Source organism: Leptodactylus fuscus, chromosome 7, assembly GCF_031893055.1.
Source record: "Leptodactylus fuscus isolate aLepFus1 chromosome 7, aLepFus1.hap2, whole genome shotgun sequence".
Classification (NCBI taxonomy): domain Eukaryota; kingdom Metazoa; phylum Chordata; class Amphibia; order Anura; family Leptodactylidae; genus Leptodactylus; species Leptodactylus fuscus.
In genome coordinates, this window is record NC_134271.1 from 125160967 (window position 1) to 125185009 (window position 24043).

The 24043-nt window shown below is 43.0% G+C and overlaps 1 protein-coding gene across 1 annotated transcript in view; it reads left to right on the plus strand.

Annotated features, from left to right (window-relative positions):
* AKAP6 (A-kinase anchoring protein 6) overlaps positions 1 to 24043 on the plus strand; it is a 175902-nt gene that overhangs the window by 45861 nt on the left and 105998 nt on the right. The window contains exons 3-5 of the mRNA XM_075282957.1: positions 507 to 758; positions 2177 to 3319; positions 22527 to 22649. Of these exons, the coding sequence (XP_075139058.1) occupies positions 507 to 758; positions 2177 to 3319; positions 22527 to 22649 (1518 nt within the window). The remainder of the gene's footprint in view (positions 1 to 506; positions 759 to 2176; positions 3320 to 22526; positions 22650 to 24043) is intronic.

The window sequence follows — 24043 nt, forward strand, 5'->3', positions numbered from 1 at the left end:
TTAGTGTGTTTGTGTGTTTTAGAAGCAAATTGTCCCGACAGCTGAAAGTGTAATGGCAGCTGTCCTCTTATGTCACGAATCCCAGGACACGCACAGACACAACCAGGGGCTGCCCAGTGCCATGCTCGCTCATACAAAGACAACAGCTTATTTTATCAGGAGGAATGGCAGTATTACGGGACTACATTGCAAGCTTTGTCGGGTCCGAAACCTAGTTCACACTTGGGGTATTACTTTTTGCAGTTTTATTATAGCAGCTCAGTTATGCACTTGTGTTATGTGTTTGCTAACATGAGGTTGTGCCGAGTTCCTTTGTTCCTATTAACCCTTTAGAAAATAATGTACATATTTTTAATAATTTTTTTTACGTGTTTGTGTTTCAAACATTTGTGATTGTATTTATTGTGTGTATATATATATATATATATATATATATATATATATATATATGCCCTTCAGCTATGTGTTTTTCCTATCTAATATTGATTTTTCTCTCTATACGGCAGGAAATTTGTGAAGATATCTCGGATCACGTGGAACAGATCCATGCTCTGCTGGACACAGAGTTTTCCCTGAAGCTGCTGTCATACTCTGTCAATGTGATTGTTGATATCCATACAGTGCAGCTCTTGTGGCATCAGCTGCGGGTGTCTGTGCTGGTCCTGAGGGAGAGGATCCTACAGGGGCTGCAGGACAGCAACGGCAACTATACACGGCAGACGGACATCCTGCAGGCGTTTACAAAGGAGGAGCAAGAGGCAAGAAGTAGCGCTCAAATTCCACCCCTCAAACCCATCTAAATTTACCTGCCCCTGCATGACCGATAACTTATTTTGTTCTGGACTTACAAGATTTGTGCTTCCTTAGTTTAGGCTCTTGGCTTGAGGCATCCTGTGATGAGTAGCACAAGATTTTGATAAAAGAAGTTTGTGGCCAGAGCTAGGCATTAGGTGGCCATCTGATCAATGATGTGACCATCAACATTAACAGCTACATTGCCTGAACAAGGGGCAAATTAGTTGCAAAAAAATTGGCTGATGATCGGCCAAAAAGTGGCCAATCATTATTATTATTATTATTATTAATTTATTTATATAGCACCATTAATTCCATGGTGCTTTACATTTGGGGGTTACATACAATACACAGAATATACACGTAGATATAATACTAACAATGACTGACTGGCACAGTGGGGTAGAGGGCCCTGCCCGCAAGGGCTTACAATCTATGAGGGAAGAGGGGTAGAGATAGAAGGAGAGGGGGAGACTGTACAGATGGCGGTGTGGTGATGGTGTTATTGCAGGTTGTAGGCCTTCCTGAATAGGTGAGTCTTCAGGGCCTTCTTGAAGCCTGTGATTGTGGGGTCAGTCTTATGTGTCGTGGTAAGGAGTTCCAGAGTATGGGGGATGCACGAGAGAAATCGTGGAGACGGTTGTGTGAAGAGCGGATGAGAGCAGAGCGGAGTAGGAGGTCATTGGAGGATCTGAGGTTACGTGTGAGCAGGTAGCGGGAGATTAGGTCAGAGATATATGGAGGGGACAGGTTGTAGATGGCTTTGTATGTTAGCGATCCACAATCATGCCAAACAATTGGATTTTTGACCAGCATCCGACTGAAAATATCCACCATAGTCAATCTATTTTTTGGCTGCCACCCACCCAGGAACTACTGCGGTGTCAGCACATCAGATAGATGTATACAAGTTGCCCATTTTGGCCACCAAAACTATATAGACAGCTTAAGAAAGGACACATCTATACTATTCTTATTTCTCTTCCTTGATACCTTCAATTTTAGAAGTTACCCTAACACTTCCTAAGTAATTTGTAGAATCACAGACAACCTATCTTATAGCTAATGGCTAGTTTAGAGGCTTCCTTGGCCACTGTGGAGCTGGTTTATTTGTGGACGCCCATTGTCACTTCACCCCCTTAGGCCAGTGAGATAAAAGTATATAGTAGGTCATGACAAAGGTCTATAAATGGAAGATGCTTCAGAGAAAGCAAGTCAGGAGAACCCTTAGATCTCCACATTATATTGTAGAAATGTTTTAGAGAATTGAAGATCCCAAAAATTGCAGTTTTCTCTATGTTTAAAGTTTACTGAAACTTTTGCTTGTCGTGATGTCTTCAGGATTTATATTATGTCAACTTGAATTCTTTTCTTCTTTCAGGATAGACTAGATGCTCTCACTGAAGTGGATGGCTCTGGTCAATTGACCATCAGATGCCCGCCAGATTATCTTTCTCTAGATTGTGGGATCACTGCCTTTGAATTATCAGACTACAGTCCTAGGGAGGAGGACACGCCACCACCTCCTGCCAAACCCTTAGAAGATTGGACATACAACGCTATGCAACAAGAGTTTCCAGATCTGGTTAAGGGGCCAGGCCTGCTGACTGTGATTACCGATAAAGACATCACCCTTAATCCTGAGATGGAACAAGATTTAGCACCTCAACAGATCGACGAACCAGGACAGCAATCGCTTAAAATATTCACTTCCAGCGAAAGCACCACACCAAAAAGACCTCTTCAGGAGAGTAGTGACCATGGAGGAGATTCCCCCACTCGTCCCTCCTTGCCAAAGAGGGGGCTGTTTCTGAATGATGTGACTAACTGGGCACCAGCAGAGAACCAGTCATCCAATGAACCTAATTCTACTTTGCTACTATGTCCTACTTCCCCTCAAAAACACTTTGGTCTTAGCCTGACTCCCACATACTCCACGGTCCCCTCATTTCTTCAAAGCCAAGTCCCTGAAGATGATCTCAATAAACAAAAAATGGTGGAAAAAGAGGACTACAGTGAGGTGCACCAAGGCCTAGATGGCAGAGAGTCACCCAGCAATTCTGACCACTCACTCTGTAGCACACCAAATGAAAGTCCGGAAGACCAACAGGATGACAGATTGCTGGATTCACCACCACAGGACTTAGGGACAGACAACTGGTATGGGTCAGATGAGTTCCTAGCATTACCCTCACACTTACACCAAGCAGACCTTCTTGCCTTGCGCCTAGGTAGCCTTTCACAGTTGGTATCTCCAAGTCCTGGAGAACCCCAACCACCACTAAGGGATGTAGAGGACTGGGAGATCAGTTCAGGCTCAGAACTTGGGCCCAGTTCACCCCGTTGTATCTCTCCAAATACCCCCAGTGACATGGCGTTGTACTTAAATGGCAGTGGGCGGTCAACCCCACAGTCCGGTGCTTCAGCAAACAGTATACGACAGAACCGAGCAGCACTTATACAGAGGCTAATGTGGGATATACAGAGACAGGACAATGATCGGCATGTGTGGGAAAAAATTCAGGTAAGTCCATAATTGATAAAATCGTGTATTTGTCAGCTGTTTGTTTTTGCACTTTTAGGGTTAATCCCATCTTAGTCTGATAGATGTGGGTCCTATCTCATGGATCCGCACCTCACTTCAAAAAAATATTTCTCCACCCCCTTTCCACCTTGTGGCATAGCTAATGTGAATAGATAAGTACAGTAGTGGACATGGACAACTGAGGGCCCCTGTGCAAAAACAATTATGGGTCACTTGTTTTCCAATATCTCAGCAGAGAGCACCCCTTTATGTCTGTAATAATCCAACAATAATCATTAGCTATGACGTTCAGTAGTTTAAGAATTTATCTGTCATCTAAGGCCTTGGTTCACATATGCGTTCGGTATTCCATTCGGGAAGTCCACTTGGGGATCCCTGAATGGAATATCGAATGCATTAAAAAGCGGTTAGCTAGGAAACCACATGGACCCCATGTACTATAATGGGGTCCATGTATTTTCCACGCAGTGTCCGCACGGATCATGCGGAGAGATAAGTACTGCAAGCACCACTTTTTTCTCCACATGATTCTTGCAGACACCACGCAGAAACCACATGGACCTCATTATAGTCTCTGGGGTCCGTGTGTTTCTTAGTTAACTGTTTTTTATTGCATTCGGTATTCCGTTTGGTGGGACTCCCTGAACAGAATACCAAACACAGATGTGAACCGGACCTTATAGACAGTAGAAATCTACTGGTAAGGTGATAGGACCCTCGATCTACCTGGCCCCGGTGCCTAATCATAGGGCCCCATGTTGTATTTAGACAAGGCTGGGACCTTGGGTGCATTTATACAGCTTGTTGAAACGACCATGGACAGAAACCAGTGGACAGAAAAGTCAGTTCGTCACAATGTCCACCTGAAATTGGTGATCAAGAAAGCGCTGGAGACTCAGGCACAAATGTAAATGCAGCCTAAACCAATGTTCTGGTGGCCAACCAATTTCAGCAGGACCATCTGGCTATGTAATATGTATAAAATTTGGGTGACATTCATTTGCCATGTTTCAGGGGAATAAAGGATCTGGCATGTTGGAATTTCAACGTGCCTTATACTTTTACCCTCAAAGGAGAAAAGCCACCATGACAGGTGTCTCTGCAGTTTATTATATAGGGTAAGTTCACACAGAGTTTTTTGGACCGAAACCTGAAGCGGAGGCCACCTCAGGTTCTGGTGCAAAAGAAGGGTCGCCGTGACTGAAAGTCGGTGCCCTGCATCGGCATACAGCTGCGCACTCTGCTCCGGATTAGGCCCAATGAATGGGCGTAGTCCGGAGGAGGGAGTTTCTTCAGGCTGAATCTCGAGGCGAGACGACCTGAAGAATGAACATCTCACTTATTTTTTCCAGAAGCCGGAAGAAACGGCTCCCGGAAAAAGCTCCAGAGCGGCTCCCATTGATTTCAATGGGAGCCATCTTTTTGGTCAGGGTTTTGAGGCCTCACCAAAAAACTCAGTGGGAACTTACCCTTAGGGTCAGAAGCTAGTCATGACGTCACAGTAGATGACATGATAGCCTATTGCTAGACTAAAGCCCACTTGTGATGTCACAACTTACCTGACTGTATTGTTGTCACAACAGCAACTTACCTGACAGAAACCCTATTATGATGTCACACAGTTGTGAATTCAGGGTAATTTACAAGACTGAAAAATACTTGTGATGTGACATCAGCTTACCTAACAAATACACATTTATGATGTCACAAGTGTTCTAGACAGAAATGTACTTGTAATGTCACAATAGGTCAGTTTACCTCACTGAAACACAGTTGTGATGTCAAAGCAGCTCACATGATTGGAAAATACGTGTGACATCACATCAGCTTACCTGACAAAAACAGAATTGTGATTTAATGTGACATCACAAGTCGGTTTCTGTCTAAAACACAATAGCCCAGGTTACCTGACGGAAGCAAAGGTGCAGCTTACCTCATTGAAACCGACTTATGATGTCACAATAGGTCACAAAGGTACAGCTTACCTCATTGAAGCCGACTTGTGATGTCACAATAGGTCACAAAGGTGCAGCTTACCTCATTGAAGCCGACTTGTGATGTCACAATAGGTCACAAAGGTGCAGCTTACCTCATTGAAGCCAACTTATGTTGTCACAATAGGTCACAAGGTGCAGCTTACCTGACTGAAGCCGACTTATGATGTCACTAGTGCTCACCTGACAGAGATGAGAATGAAAGCGTGATAGTAGCTTACCTGTATAAAACCCACTTGTGATGTCACAGTTGCCGACCTTAAATACTCTGTGATATCACAGTAGCTTCAATAGCGTGTAGACTCCTCTAGCAGCGCTCCAGTGTACATTATAATAGGAAATTAGTGACCCCCCCCCCCACCTAACCTTTAGCTGCATAGTATACATATATGGTTTATCTACCCCAGTATTACTTTATGGCCACTGCTCTGTATATGGCATAATAGTATGGGAAATTCTGTATGGATGTTATTACTGTTTCTACAATATTATGTGATGTGGCTTACATCACAATCATGTCTTACATCACTTGTGGCTTATATCACTATTATGTGGTTTATATCACTTATATTTCTTACATCACTATTATCTGGCTTACACCATTATTATGTGTCTTACATCACTATTATGTGTCTTACATCACTATTATGGGGCTTACATCACTATTATGGGGCTTACATCACTATTATGTTTCCTACATCACTATTATGTGGCTTACATCACTATTATGGGGCTCATATCACTATTACGTGTCTTACATTACTATTATGTGTCTTACATCACTATTATGTTTCCTACATCACTATTGTGTCTTACATCACTATTATGTGTCTTACATCACTATTATGTGTCTTACATCACTATTATGAGTCTTACATCACTATTATGTGTCTTACATCACTATTATGTGTCTTACATCACTATTATGTGTCTTACATCACTATTATGTGGCTTACATCACTATTATGTGGCTTACATCACTATTATGTGGCTTACATCACTATTATGTGGCTTACGTCACTATTATGTGGCTTACATCACTATTATGTGTCTTACATCACTATTATGTTTCCTACACCACCATTATTTGTCTTACATCACTATTATGTGGCTTACATCACTATTATGTGTCTTACATCACTATTATGAGGCTTACATCACTATTATGTGTCTTACATCACTATTATGTGGCTTACATCACTATTATGTGGCTTACATCACTATTATGTGGCTTACATCACTATTATGTGGCTTACATCACTATTATGTGGCTTACATCACTATTATGTGTCTTACATCACTATTATGTGTCTTACATCACTATTATGTTTCCTACACCACTATTATTTGTCTTATATCACTATTATGTGGCTTACATCACTATTATGTGTCTTACATCACTATTATGAGGCTTACATCACTATTATGTGGCTTACATCACTATTATGTGGCTTACATCACTATTATGTGGCTTACATCACTATTATGTTTCCTACATCACTATTATGTGTCTTACATAACTATTATTTGTCTTACATCAGTATTATGTAGCTTACATCACCATGCATGCATTAGGTGGCTTACACTACTATATGGGCACAACAGTATGGACTATTCTTGGTGGCACCACTGTGTAAGGTGTAAATGTTGGTATTCTTACAATGTTGTATTTTTAAATTACAAACACGATTGTCTTTAGCATTGAAGCCAGGTTTACAACAATGTATATCCTATACTGTATATGTCTAGTGGCATCTGCATTGCATTTATTTCTGTCAGTCAGACTAGATAGCCAATATTGTGGCTCCAAACAGATATGACTGCTTTCTTACAAAAACAGTGCCACACCTGGGGACATCACCCTGGCTCAGTGGTTAGCACTGCAGCCTTGTAGCGCTGGAGTCCTGGGTTTGAATCCTGCCAGGAACAACATCTGCAAAGAGTTTGTATGTTCTCCCCGTGTTTGTGTGGATTTCCTCTCATTCTACAAAGACATACTAATAGGAAAAAGCAATGTACATTGTGATCTACATTTAAAAATAAAAGCAACAAAAAAACAAACAAACAAAAAACAGTGCCACACCTGTACACAGCCTGTGTGTGGCATTGCAGCTCAGCCCCATTTATTTCAGCGCCTTATAGCACAGTACTGTCATGGTAAGGTATAGCAGGTAGGTGACACTATATACAATTGAAACCTTGCTCACCTCATAGAGTTGTATGTGTAACACAAGAAGTCACGCACTTCACCAGTAAAACACCAGACAAGGATTTTTTCTTTCCTTCTACCTATTCAGACACAAACGTGTAGCGATCTTTCAAGAACAAGACATGTCTATCAAATCCTATACAACCCCTTTAAATAACTAGACATCTTTTAGGCTAAGGCCCCACGGGACGATAAAGCGTTGTGGGAAAAACCGCGGTGGGAACGCAACGCGGTTCTTTCTGCAGTGCTTTGAACAGAAAGTTCACAGAGTTTTCCTCCGCGGACTTTCTATTACCATTATATCTACAGGAAAGCTGCTGGCCTTTCCATAGATATAATTGACATGCTGTGATTTCCAAAATCACGCCGGATTTGGAAATTGCAGCGTGTCCGCCCTGCGATTTTTACCGCAAAGTGGGCATGGGATGGCATGAATCCCATCCACTTTGCAGTTACTGTATAACACCGCAATTTTTCCGGCTGTCCCAAATTTTCCAGGACTGTTTCCCATATTTCAGCAACAATCCAAGTAAATGTCTAAATGAGGCAGCATTTATGCAAAGGCTGCCCAAAAGGTCATATGGAAATTCAAATGAGCTCTGACATTTTTATAGGTTCTACATTACAGCTCTGTAAACCTCCGAGCTTTTACCAAGGCGTGCTACTGCTCTGCTCATAAGGCTTTATTATTAAGTATATGCCATATAATGGCAGCACTGCAGTAAAATGTGTTCACGCCTTCCAATTGTTCCATTTCGTGGACTAAATCGCCATCTAGTGGTCACAAGTAGTATTGCATGTCATAGAATTAAAATGTTAAAGAAGTTGTCAGGGACATAATTTTTTTTCCTTGAGGCCAGGGAAGGTGAAAAATAAAAAAAAAGCCCCATACTTATCTGTTCCCAGTGATCTGGTGTCTGGTCCTCGCTGCACATGATTGCTGAAGTCAATCAGTGGCCTCATGAGAGAACCTGAGACGTCACAGGTGACATGTGTAAGTGACATCCAGGTGCCTTTCCTTAGCCCACTGATTGGTCTCAGCAGTCACGTGTGGTGAGGACTTCTGCCAGGACAAGGTGAGTATGTTTTGGGTTGTTTTTTTTTTGCTTCCACATATTGGCGAATAGTGCTCCCAGTAACCAAACAGTGCCCCCTATAGCCAAATAGTGTAGTGTCCTTAACCAAATAGGGTCCTTCAGCTTCAAATAATGCTCACCTAGTTGAACAGTTACCCCATAAATCCAAATAATAATCCCCAAATCCATATATTGCCCCATAAATCTAAAAAGTCCCCCATAGATGCAAATAATGCCCTTAGTACCGAATAATGCCCCCAAATCCAAATAATCCCCCATAAATCCAAATAATGCACCCATGCATCCAAATAGTGTCCCCCAGATCCATATAGTGCCCCCCACAGATGCAAATAATACACCTTTTGAAGCGAATTGTGGTCCCCATATCCAAATAATGTCCCCCAGATCCATTGAGCGCCCCCATAATTCCAAATGTCCCAATATTATTATTATTATTATTATTATTATTATTAATAATAATAATAATAATAATAATAATAATAATAAATCCAAGTACTGTCCCCTAGATCTATATAATGCCCCCTTAGTGCTGAATAGTGTCCTCCAGATACATACAGTTCCCCCATATGCCCAAATATCGCCCCTTAGTGCCAAAAAGCATCCCCTAGATCCAAAGACTGTCCCATAAATCTAAACAGAGCCCCTTCAGCACCAAATAGTGTCCTATTTTCCCTTCAGAAAACAATTAAAAGTTTGTCTCACCTCTCCCATGAGAAGTGGAGTGACTGTGGCCTATGAAGTCTGTACCTGGCATAGAAGGCCCGATGCTGTGATGGAATTGCGCCACCTGTGGTGGGACAATGAAGTCTCTTGTGCATGGATCAGTCTAGATAACGCAGGTCAATGTGCCTATAGCTCTGACGTAGGTCGCAATTGTGTCTGTGTTCTGCAAATGCCACTGTTTGGGCATCCAAGGTACCAGGGCAGAAAACAGATCCTCAGGGGGCCCTCTTGGGGATGGGGGGCCCTGGGCAGTTGTCCAGTTTGATAGCCTCCCCATGTCCCAACACCTGCCCTGATGATTTCTGCTGGATTGTTAAAGAAATACGATTAAGGTTGGGTGGACTGTCCATTTTTTATAGACCCGGAGACTATGAATAGCATCAGAAACGGATCAACAGACCCAGCAGAAGAGAAAGAGACAGTATATAATAATGCTAGTAGCTGTTGGTTTGTTCTGCCTGTAACCTCAATAGACTGCTGCAGAATACTGCTTGTCATATAACTGCAACTGTGTTACCTGTAGTCGCCACTAGTGGGAGCTGGCTGCACATGAATTCATGTTGCTGTCATTGACTTTTGTGGGATCTGTATTAGTAGGTATACAGGAATCTGCCCCCAGTAACTGCAGTAGACAGTCTATACTAAAAAAAATAATATTACAAGTTATGGGTACTAGATTTCTGGAGATGGGACAATGATCTATTAAAGGAATTATTGGGGAGAAAGTAGGGGAAATTTGTTAATTTTGGAGATTCAGTTCGGTGAAGAGATTTTGTGAGCGAAGCATAATATGTATTTCATGGAATTATTTTTATGTGGCTTTTGATTCCACAGCACTTTCCCATATAGGGCGCACATTCCAAATCTTTAGAAAAATATTGCTTCTTTGTTTCTGCAACAGCGCCACTTTAGGCAAAGGCTACATGGTAACTTATAATCATTTGACATACCGAAATCTCTGCCTTGTACAGGAGAATAAAGCAAAGCTTAAAGGGCTTTCCCAGGACTTCTATATTGTTGTTCTGTCCTTAGGTTAGATCGGTGGGAGTCAAACACCTGGAACCTCCATGGATCAACTGAAGAGGTCGCGGTGCTCAAGAGCACTTCAACTTCTTCCCTGCGCCAATGACGTCATATACATTGGTCACATGGTATAGCACTAGCTTAGTCCCATTCAAGTGAATGTGGCTGAGCCCAATACCAGTCACAGCCCCTATGACATGTCCATCACTGTACTTGGTATTCAGTGGAGAGGCCACAGCACTCCCCCAGAACAATGTTGCCTGGTCAACCTGCTGATTGAAGGGGTACTGGGTTTTGAGTAAGGATAGGTCATCAATAGAAAAGTCCCAGAAAACCTCTTTTTCTAATAAATTGTTTTATTGTTTTTCACAGTTACAAAATCACTTTAAAAAATATCAAAACATTAATTCGTACAGATAAGTCAACCAGAAAATCCCTTTAAGGTAAACATGTGTAGTAGACACCATGGGTAAGGGGAGTCTAGGGTACCAGATAATCAGGGTCTTTATACTCTTATGCTTCTATAGGAAAGTGCCCCTACATGTATTATCTTATATATGTCTGCTGCTTGAGTTTCTATCTTTATAAGCAGGTATGGATTAATAACTCAACGAAAATCTTAAGGGTGGAACATATAACCACAGGACCCCATATGGTAACTTAGAATTGGGGCCTGCTCTACCATGGCTACCTTCAGTAGTGACATACCTCCCAACCGTTCCGATTTCCGCGGGACAGTCCCGATTTGGGTGACATGTCCCGCGGTCCCGGTTGGAGGGAGATATGTCCCGATTTCAACTCAGAGGACGCAGATCTGAGTTGAACACATATGCGGCTGAAGCAAGGAGCTGACACAGGTCAGCTCCTCGCTTCGCCGCTGCCCGCCTCTCTCCCTGACACATGCGGCTGAAGCTGCTCGCGTGCTCGCTTCGCCGCTGCGTCTCTCTCTCTCGCTGACACATGCGGCTGAAACGAGGAGCTGACCTGTGTCAGCTTCTCGCTTAGCTGCTGCCGCCGGCTCCTGGCTTGTAGACGCGATGTACAAGCCAGGAGCCGGCGGCAGCAGCGAAGCGAGGAGCTGACACAGGTCAGCTCCTCGCTTCAGCCGCATGTGTCAGCGAGAGAGAGACGCAGCGGCGAAGCGAGCACGCGAGCAGCTTCAGCCGCGTGTGTCAGGGAGAGAGGCGGGCAGCGGCGAAGCGAGGAGCTGACCTGTGTCAGCTCCTTCCTCCAGCCACATGTGTCAGCGAGAGAGGCGGGCAGAGAGCGGCGAGGGAGCGGAGGAGAAGGTAAGTTTAATGTGGAGGTGGAACGTGAATCTGGGGGCAGATGAAGGAGAGGACGGCATGACACTGGGGGCAGAGATGGAGAGGACATGAATCTGGGGGCAGAGATGGGGGACATGAATCTGGGGGCAGAGATGGAGGGACAGGAATCTGGGGGCAGAGATGTGGGACATGAATCTGGGGGCAGAGATGTGGGACATGAATCTGGGGGCAGATATGGAGGGACATGAATCTGGGGGCAGAGATGGAGGGGACATGAATCTGGGGGCAGAGATGGAGGGACATGAATCTGGGGGCAGATATGGAGGGACATGAATCTGGGGGCAGAGATGGAGGGACATGAATCTGGGGGCAGAGATGGAGGGACATGAATCTGGGGGCAGATATGGAGGGACATGAATCTGGGGGCAGAGATGGAGAGGACATGAATCTGGGGGCAGAGATGGAGGGACATGAATCTGGGGGCAGAGATGGAGAGGACATGAATCTGGGGGCAGAGATGGAGGACATGAATTTGGGGGCAGAGATGGAGGAGACATGAATCTGGGGGCAGAGATGGAGAGGACATGAATCTGGGGGCAGAGATGGAGAGGACATGAATCTGGGGGCAGAGATGGAGAGGACATGAATCTGGGGGCAGAGATGGGGGACATGAATCTGGGGGCAGAGATGTGGGGACATGAAACTGGGGGCAGAGCTGGAAGAGGGACATGAATCTGGGGGCAGAGATGGAGGGACATGAATCTGGGGGCAGAGATGGAGGGACATGAATCTGGGGGCAGATATGGAGGGACATGAATCTGGGGGCAGAGATGGAGGAGACATGAATCTGGGGGCAGAGATGGAGAGGACATGAATCTGGGGGCAGAGATGGAGGGACATGAATCTGGGGGCAGAGATGGAGGGACATGAATCTGGGGGCAGATATGGAGGGACATGAATCTGGGGGCAGAGATGGAGAGGACATGAATCTGGGGGCAGAGATGTGGGGACATGAATCTGGGGGCAGAGATGGAGGGACAGGAATCTGGGGGCAGAGATGTGGGACATGAATCTGGGGGCAGAGATGTGGGACATGAATCTGGGGGCAGAGATGGAGGAGACATGAATCTGGGGGCAGAGATGGAGAGGACATGAATCTGGGGGCAGAGATGGAGAGGACATGAATCTGGGGGCAGAGATGGAGAGGACATGAATCTGGGGGCAGAGATGGAGGGACACGAATCTGAGGGCAGAGATGGAGGGACATGAATCTGGGGGCAGAGATGGAGAGGACATGAATCTGGGGGCAGAGATGGAGAGGACATGAATCTGGGGGAAGAGATGGGGGACATGAATCTGGGGGCAGAGATGTGGGACATGAATCTGGGGGCAGAGATGTGGGGACATGAATCTGGGGGCAGAGATGGAGAGGACATGAATCTGGGGGCAGAGATGTGGGACATGAATCTGGGGGCAGAGATGTGGGACATGAATCTGGGGGCAGAGATGTGGGGACATGAATCTGGGGGCAGAGATGGAGAGGACATGAATCTGGGGGAAGAGATGGGGGACATGAATCTGGGGGCAGAGATGTGGGGACATGAATCTGGGGGCAGAGATGGAGAGGACATGAATCTGGGGGCAGAGATGGAGGGACATGAATCTGGGGGCAGAGATGGAGGGACATGAATCTGGGGGCAGAGATGGAGAGGACATGAATCTGGGGGCAGAGATGGAGGGACATGAATCTGGGGGCAGAGATGGAGGGACATGAATCTGGGGGCAGAGATGTGGGACATGAATCTGGGGGCAGAGATGGAGAGGACATGAATCTGGGTGCAGAGCTGGAAGAGGGACATGAAACTGGGGGCAGATGAAGGGTGTATATGAAACTGGGGGAGAGATAGAGGGGGGACATATAATTTACGGGTGACTGTAGGAGGATTATACTGTGTGCGGGCACATGAAAAATTAATGAGTGGGCGGGGTCAACACAAAAGTGGGCGGGGCTAAATTTGCCGCAGCGCGCTATGCGCGCCGCACATTTTGTCCCTCTTTCGGTTCTTCAAAAGTTGGGAGGTATGAGTAGTGAGCTTAGAAAAAAACTAACAACTATGATTATTAAGGTCTCAATAATGCACAGAAATAAGGCACAAAGTGATATAACAATGGAGGGATAGTGGTACAGTGTCATGGTAGAGGAATAATAAACAGAAGGATGTGACATCAAAGGGATAATACACACAGTGATGTCACAGTACAGGGATAATATACACAGTGATGTCACAGCACAGGCAAAATATACAGTGATGTCACAGTACAGGGATAATATATACAGTGATGTCACAGTACAGGGATAATACACACAGTGATGTCACAGTACAGGGATAATACACACAGTGATGTCACAGTACAGGATAATACACACAGTGATGTCACAGTACAGGGATAATACACACAGTGATGTCACAGTACAGGGATAATACACACAGTGATGTCACAGTACAGGGATAATACACACAGTGATGTCACAGTACAGAGATAATACACACAGTGATGTCACAGTACAGGGATAATACACACAGTGATGTCACAGTACAGAGGTAATACACACAGTGATGTCACAGTACAGGGATAATACACACAGTGATGTCACAGTACAGGGATAATAGAAAAACAAGAAATTTAATAATAATAATACATTTTATTTATATAGCGCCAACATATTCCGCAGCGCTGTACAATTTGTAGGGTTTAAGTACAGACAAAAAGATACATTACAAAGAAAGTCATTTCACACAATAGGACTGAGGGCCCTGCTCACAAGAGCTTACAATCTATGAGGTATCTGGAATCTGGGAAGGTAGAGGGGTGACACAAGCGGTAGCAGGGGCGGCATTGCTTATACAGGGGTCAGACAATTTTGTAATAGAGGTGACTGTCATTATACAAACATAAAACAGTATGAGCCGTCACCAGTCGTGTCCTTTAACATGCAAATTGTGCCTGGACATATAATGCTAGCCTGAAACTGCATCATATCATGTGGGGTAATGTGGGAGCTGGAACAGAGGAGGGTTCGTTTTAGGGATTTAAATTGCGGTAGAGGAGGGTTTACATTAGGAATTGTGCTGTAAAAATTGGGAGTTAATCTGATTGTCCGGGGTAGAGCATTCCAGAGAAGTGGTGCAGCTCGGGAGAAGTCTTGTATACGAGCGTGGGAGGTTCTGATAATAGAGGATGTAAGTGTTAGGTCATTGAGTGAATGGAGAACACGGGTTGGGCGGTAGACAGAGATGAGGGAGGAAATGTATGGAGGTGCGGCATTATGGAGAGCCTTGTGGATGAGAGTGATAACTTTATATTGTATTCTGTAATTTATTCAATACAATTACTCAACACCGCAATATTACATTAAATGGATGGAAAAGCCCAACACATCAATATCACCATACAATGTATACACGCTATTATTATAATGATGCATACAGAAAGGGACACTACGTATATTGTGATATCATTGATAATAAAAAAAAATAGTATTGGGATGTATTATTGGGATGATTTCACAATATGGGTGATCATATTGGGTTTCATAGTAATACATGGAGTGGGGACACATTTAGTACTCCACAATCCATAGTCATAGCTGCACCTTACCACTGTGTAGATGGGCTCCATGCCAGTAATTCTCCGACGTAAGATACTCTGTCATAGGCTGATCAAACTCCCAGAGGCTCCTTGTCATCCCATAAGCAGACAGACGCTACTTGACAGGAGACTGACAGCCATAGACAGGATATCCCCTTACATCTCCTGTTCTGTCATTCCATTTCTCCTACTCATTAAGTTAAAGCTATGCTGTCACTTACTATATATATGTATATACTATACTATGTATAGTGCACTTACAATACATACACACACACACACACAGTATACATGTGCAGAATTACATGCTATAGAAAGTGTGACTATTCCACATTCTGTATTATACACATCACTCAGTGATATTTTTGCATCTTGCCTAGAGAGCTGCCATAGTGAATATTTTCTTGTTATTTTGCGCCCCTCGCCTACTGAGAACATGCATTTTCTTTGATTAGGTGCTTGATTGATGCTTTGGCAGTATATACCGTAAAATCCGCCCATTTTTCTTCATTAGATGGAGTACTTAGATCTACAGTCCACTGGGCTTCACATGCCCTTTAAGGGTTCCTTCTTCCAGCCAGGAGTGGTGTGATATAGACCAGTAATTAAACCCTTGCGTCTCTTTAATGCTTACACAGTACTTCACACTGGCTCAGGTTCCTAAAACCAGCATTTTTACTCTTAATGAGGCTTTTACATCTTTTTTGAAGACAGATTGAACAGATTTTTAGATATATTTAGTCTTGAAATGAGTGTATATTACATGATGTAAAACTGACTTACTATTGTGTATCGCTACTAAATATTACGCTCATTCCACATGTTCCCTAAGCATGAAATGTGGCGGTATATAGTGAATACAGTTAGGGACCTGGGCACTATTGCCTCTAAGGCTGTGTTCACACATACTTTGAAAGCTCAGTTCAACAGATAATACAGACACCATGCAGGAACCCAAAGGACACCATTCTAAATCTGACAATTGACAAGCATGAACATAGCCTTATTAGCTTATCTATCTTAAACATCAGATACACATTGCCAGGGTGAGTACACATTACCATCATAGTATGATAGCAATGAACTACCAAGGCCAGTGATTGGCTGCAGTGGTCAGGTACTCCTGTATGGAACATCATTCGAACCATGGAAGAGTGGCACTGGGGAAATGCGGGATGAACAAGTGAACCTTGGAAGAGTGGCACTGGGGAAATGTGGGGTGAGCAGGTAAACCATGGAAGAGTGGCACTGGGGCAATGTGGGGTGAGCAGGTAAAACCACTGGGGCACTGGGGAAATGTGGGATGAACAAGTGAACCTTGGAAGAGTAGCACTGTGGAAATGTGGGGTGAACAGGTAAACCATGGAAGAGTGGCACTGGGGCAATGTGGGGTGAGCAGGTAAACCATGGAAGAGTGGCACTGGGGCAATGTGGGGTGAGCAGGTAAAACCATGGAAGAGTGGCACTGGGGCAATGTGGGGTGAACAGGTAAACCATGGAAGAGTGGCACTGCGGCAATGTGGGGTGAGCAGGTAAACCATGGAAGAGTGGCACTGGGGCAATGTGGGGTGAGCAGGTAAAACCATGGAAGAGTGGCACTGGGGAAATGTGGAATGAACAAGTGAACCTTGGAAGAGTGGCACTGGGGAAATGTGAGGTGAGCAAGTAAACCATGGAAGAGTGGCACTGGGGCAATGTGGGATGAACAGGTAAACCATAGAAGAGTGCCACTGGGGAAATGTGGGATGAACAAGTGAACCTTGGAAGAGTGGCACTGGGGAAATGTGGGATGAACAGGTAAACCAGGGAAGAGTGGCACTGGGGCAATGTGGGATGAACTAGTGAACCTTGGAAGAGTGGCAGTGGGGCAATGTGGGTTGAACAGGTGATTATTGGCAGGGGTGTAGCTAGGGCAGGGCAATTGTGGCATGTGCACTGGATGCTGCTTGTTATGGGGGTGCCAACAGGCCACTTTTATGAATTTAGATACAGACTAGGGGTAGTGAATTGAGCCTTTGCTACAGGTGAATGAAAGCCTGGCTATTGCTCTGCTATTGGTTTCATTGTATGACATTCTCAACACTTGAGCAAATTTTTTAAAAAAATCCCAAACAACCCCTTTAATATGTCTATGATTTTTTTTATGTTGGAGTAACTGTTACAGATTGCTATGAATACAATTGTCAGGAGTTTATAGTTCTCAGTAACTGCTCTTATCCTAGTCTTCATTAAATGCTCTGCTCAGCAGTCTGCTCCATGTCTGTACAAGCCTTCATATAGGATGTCCTATCAGTTTTTACTCTGCTAGTATCCCCATTATGACTGTAGCATATTTTACATTTTGTCTCATGTACATTTAGGAGAAGTCCCCCCCCCCTTCTTCTATCCATTATCTATAACTACTTCTGGTTTGTTTGCATGTAATTGAGTAACAGTACAATATCAAACAAATAGCTCATAAAAGCCCAAGTCAACATAATATAAGAGATCTAGAAACCCTGAACTGCAAATATAGGGCAAATACATGCAGGCATTATGCAGCTAAAATATCATTGACACAGGAAAAGAGCAATATATGAGCACAGGCAGGAAAATTGCTTTCTGTCTGAATAACCCATTTGTAATCACACAAAGAAGCCAGAAGTTGATATACGTGCTTAGAAGACTTTTCTTACATTGTAAGCTGTGAGATGTGCAGAATGTTCAGTCCATTGTACAGAGAAAACAGTTTTCAGATATGAGGAGAATCAGGCCCTCCCCTCTCCATTCACTATGTGATGAGAGAACAGTCCCTCCTCCTTCCATTCATTGTGAAGCTGTCTGAAAGTTAGTGACCATTTACTATATATCGTTTATCATGTATATGTTTTATTATGGATTTCTAGTGTGTCCTTTAAAATGTCAGCCATTCATGATTTTCTTGATAAATTGTCTAGAATAATGGCAACCTGGGTGCCCAGATGAGACCAGCTGTGGGTTTTTAGTGCCACTTTATCAATCATCATATCATACCAACGAGGCTCCAAACATATAAAATAACCTATTCCGCTGGTTGTCCATTAGATAGTAAGCCATCCAATGTTTTAATAATGCCTTTACAAAAATGGGTGTTGTCCATGTAACATCTTTGACCTCTATGAGTAGTCGATGATATGTATTAGACATATGGATGATGTTGACCTCAACCTTGACTGAACACAACATATAATATATGCACACATAATAATATATGCAAAACAAGGATATCAGATGCTTATGTGGAAGATAACAAGGGCCCATGTGTCCTGCTGAAAAATCATGGTCTGATTTTTTTTTTTTCTTGCCTAAAACTATTTTGTATGGCTTCGTTTTCTGGTAGAACGGGTCAGAATTTGATTTCGTTTCGAGCACAGACACATTTGGAAAACAAATTTGTTGAGCTTTTAGTAATATCTGAGGGACTATTACTGACGGCTTTTGGAATCAATCAAGTGCATGAGGGAACATATTAGCAATGTTTCTTAACACTTGGGTAATTAGCTTTGTACTGCCCACAACCGCACTTATATTTATTCCGAGATCCTCAAAGAAGCAGAGCTGTTTAAAAACAACAAGAACATATTCAGGAGGTTCGCTCCACAAGAAAAACCTCATAAATTACTAATGTGCCCTGTTCTGTCAACCTAGGACCTGACTCCATATGTAAAACAATAGCACTTGTCTGCATATACCGAGTGGTGGTGGTAATTGTATGGCCGGATTAATATTTATCGACATACAGCCCATCATTTCTCTACCTGTCTTCAAGGACTCTCTCTCTGACCAAGGATTCTTCTGAAGGCCAAGGCAGACTTTTTTTTTTTCTATCTTTCTTGACCTTAGGTTTGGTGGTAGGATCTAACATTGGTCAGAATATGAATCATTAAAAATGTTTTCGGAAACTAGCGTTCCCCAGGGGGAATCTTTCTCCTTGTGGAGACTGCCAGTCTTATACGCGATGTTCCCTGGGAAAATATAGGCAAATGAGTTATCCTCCTGAAAGAAGAAAAGCGAGTTACAGGGTGGCCACGGTTTGTGGAGCAGATTTGGAGGCAGTAAATATCTAAAACTCTGCTTTAAAATTTTTTTAAAAAATCCTAAAACCTGCCTACCATTCATTTCAATGGGAGGAAGTGACAGATTTTTTTGAGTTTGCTAATTTTTTTAGGTAGCAGGAAAAAAATGCACTGCAATGCAAAGGAAGACTTTTTGTTTTTTAGCCAAACCAGCCTCTACTTGCCATTTGTCAGTATAGAGTTGGGTGCTAACTGTATAATGGCTGGCTATATGTACTAGAAAAGGGGAAATACTGTTCTGCGGCCTGGCTAAGGCTCTTTAATGGGTCATGCACTGACTTACAGGGTAGCTGCCCATAGGTGACCTTAGAGAAATCCTGGAATTGCATTGCTAGTGGGAAATTTACCCTCTGTTTTCTATCAAAAGGAAGTTAGATAGGTTATTAAATTATATTACAAAATAGTTCGCCAAACTTTCCTCGACACATTAAGAAAAAAATGGAAGTTGCACTTTACAGGTGACAGACATGACCTTCCTTACTTTCTTTTGGTTCAATATATCTTGAGATAAGTGGGATGAAATTTCCAACTTTGAAAAATACTGTAAAAACTTTTTTGTTATTCACAATGTCAGACAGTGATGAATGCCAATCATGTTGAGAAATATCGAACCAAGATGAAATGTGAAGAAGTTCATATCTGTTACCTGTAAGGTGTTACTTCCGGTTTTCATTTGTTTTTATTTTTCCTATTGTGTCGAATGGAGTTTAGCGAACAATTCTGTAATATACTTTATTAACCTATCTAACTTCCTTTTAATAGAAAACAGTCTGTAATGTTACCACTAGCAATGCTGCAATTAAGCACTTCCAAGGACACTCTGTCCAATACACGTGTACTCAATGCAGTTCATTGAGCTGTAGAATTTGCCAAATAGGGGATGTCACTTCAAATGGCCATATCTCTGGTTGTATACTACCTAGAGAATTGGTGTCACGTGAAACTGAGATTCAACGCTAGGTATAAAGAAACAGAGACATTACTAGTTAAAAACACAGGAATGTGATTTTTTTTTTAAAATAAAGAATAAGTAACTAAATAAAGCCCAAATTTCTAGTTAATATATAACCGAAATATAGCCATTTTTAGTGATCATCCCATCTTGGGAAAAAGGGTTGAGCCCTACATACTGGCAGATCAAAAGTGTACAGAAGAGAAATAGGCTAATTACTCGTATTACCAAAATGTTCTCCCCCCAAACAGGGTGTATAACATTGAGTTTTTTAAAGTAGACAACCCCTTTAAGTGAAGGGAACCAAACTGTAAAGGACAGATGAGCTCCTGTGCTCTAGCTGAAGGATAATATTTATATGCACAGACTGTTTTTGGTGCATGACTGCCTCCAACATATTTTTATTGCCAGTCAAAATCAAAGTTCAGACAGAAAAGATCTTCATGAAGTACAATGCGAAGGCCCCAGATTTATTGCTGGTAATTTTACAGCCAAATAGCCCTCTGTTTCCGGCTGACATTTTTAGAGTTAGGAAATGGTAGAACTGCAAAGTGCCGCAATACAATACTTTGAGATGTCTTTTGTAGTTGAGGTGTTTGCAACTTTTTCCATTTTTCTGGTTAAGGTCACATAGACAGGAACAATAAGAAAATTCACCTGGAATTTTGATTCTACTTCTTCATACTAAAATAACGTGGCTCCGTTTTCTGCTACCTTCTAGAAAAAAAATTAGACATATGGTTTTTCACTACACAGACTGCTTACAGGGACTGTAGGTAGTCATGGAGTTAGATAGGTTACCGGAATCGAATGTTGTTTCCCCCTTGTGAATCGGTGCCTTTGTTATCGAGATATCGCTATTTTTGTCAGTATGCATATAAGCTCTTAAGAGCAATGGCAACACCCTTGTTGCTCTAAAGAGCTTATTTGCATATTGACAAAAGAGTGTTATCTTGAAACAGCGATTCACAAGGAGAATACACCATTTGATTCTGGTGACCCTGTCCTATCTATTTGCAGGCTGGGTTGATATGCTGGGCAGGGGTGAACCTAGCTTTTATGCCGCCTGAGGCGGACGACAGAAAGCCACCTTCCCCCCCGGGAGGAGGGGGCTGGGTGGAGCGAAGGGGCGGCGTTAGCAAGCATGGAGAGGACCTTCTCTCTGCCTGAGCGTGAGGGGAGGCCAATGGAGCAGCGCTGCGTCCACAGGGCCTCCCCAATCCACCGCTCACTTCCCGTGACGGGCTGCCGAGACGGTGACGCTAAGCCAGTCCAGGACAGCTTGTCCTAGACTGGCTTAGGTCAGCAAAAATGCCCGACATCGTGCCGCCTGAAGCGGTCGCTTCAGGTCGCCTCATGGGAGGTGCAGCGCTGATGCTGGGTTCCTTTTAAGATCTATCTGTGATCCCCTGATATTAGATCAACTACAGAAGCAAAGAGAAATTCTTATCCCTTTCCTAAACAACACTACTTCTCAGTTATGCAGAACCAGTGCAAAAATTTTATTTAAAAAATTGTTATAAATTATATATAGAGATTCGAGAAACTTTTCTCCTCACCCACAACTGTAATGAGAAAAAAAGGAAAAAGATTATGTCCAAGTGTTTATATTATATTGTATTATATTATGTGTGTGAATCTGCTCTTTAGGTTTAGAATTCATGAACTGAATGGTTAAATTGAATATAATGTATAACTAAATATATATTAGGACTGACTCTACCGTTATTAATGTCTGTTGCTGTCTTCCATCATAGGATGACAGCAACGGACATTAAACTGTCACAGAGACCGATCATAGACTGATGTATGCAGGACTTTATAAAAATAAACAAACATGATGGAAATTAGCTGTTTATATTAGTGTCAATGGGATCAGAATCAGTATGTGACCATTCTTTGTGACAGTTTGATGTCCATTGCTGTTATCCTATGAAGGAAGACAGCAACGGACATTAGTAGTGGTAGCATAAACTCCCCCTTAGGACCCGGGCAATTCTGAGCTATAAGTGAGTCATTAGAAAAAGAGACGTTCCTATACTACATAGTATACAAAGAGTTTCTGTACCTGTTCCCAAACATTCCAGCAGAGGGCACTATTGTTTTGTGCGTGTGTATGTGTGATTATTTTTATTTTCCATTACCAATTATTTGTCTATTTATTTTACATCTTAGGGCTTTGTATCTAAGCTTGATAAATTTATCCGCTGGTTGCAAGACGCCATGGAAGCCACTGAGAACTGGACTCCTCCTCAGCCGGAAACCGAGGCCCTACAGCTGTATCTTCATACACACTTGGTGAGGCGAGAAACCAAAAAGTTATTACATATGCATTGTCTGTATTGTTGTAAAGTTTTACACAAAATCTTGATTTTCTTTTAAATTTTTACATTATTGAAGTTCAGGACTGAACACTGTCTGTGATCTGTTAAAAAGTAGAGCAGGCTTTACATTTTGACAGGTTGCAGAAGCCACATGGATGCAACAAAGCCAAGAATCGGTACAAATGTGTGAATATAGGCATTTCGACCTATTCTTTGTTCCCCCAGGAAATGAACATGAACATATACACTTGCATGATATATGAGTACGTAACACATAACGCTGGGCTCACATCTGCGCCCGGTCTCCTTTGTCAGGTTTCCGTCTTCTGCAGACAGAAGATGGAAACCTGTCAGACCGTGTCCGGCCATGAGTGTGTAATTCTCTCCATGGTGAAACCATTTTTTTTTTAACCAGACACAAAGACCTGCATGTCTGACTTTGTGTCCGGTTAAAAAAAAAAAAAAAAACGGTTTTGCTGCAGAGAGCACAAAACGCTCACCGGCGCTCACGGTCGGACACTTTTCAAGCCCATTCATTTGAATGGGTTTGAAAAATGACTGCAGGTTTCCGTTTCCTGCCCAGCTTTGTGCAGGAAACGGAAACCTGCATAACGGAGACCCCGGGCGCAGATGTGAATGAGCCCTAAATCACAACACACATATATACAACCAGTCATACCAGTTGAGAGCTCCAGCACAGAAGCAGGGATCACTCCTCCTTACCCACTTTCATCTCTCTAACAACCCACGGACAATCATTGGCCAGGATGTTTATTAGCTTAATACACAGTAGAAAAAACTGGGCCCCCTGACCTACTGGACCCCTGTGCAGTTGAATAGGTTGCACCAATGGCATATCTGCCCCTGGTTCATACTCCTATGCATACTGTGACACATATATACCCTTAATCTATAAAAACATTCATTCATACATTTATACATTGTGACACAAATACATACACACTGTGACACATACACAAGGACAGCTACAAATATGAACATGAGGTTCTTACTATACATTTAATATATGACACATATGATCTAGGTATATAAGTCTACATGTATATCTACCTGCATTCAAACTAATAAACATGCATATACTTTCCTGATAAACATGCATACAGAAATACACTCTGTGGCACACACACACACACACACACACACACACACACACACACGTATATATACACTATACATTGCATCCATATTTAGAGCGTGGATTTTTTATATTGTTCCAGTGTAGACCTTGATGAAAAACTTCCTATTGTTGTGCTGAATATATGTTTTACATGCAATTCCCAGGAGCTTGTGCTTGTACTGAACCAAACCTAAAGCTCTAAGTCCTGTCCACAGAAATGTGCAGGATGC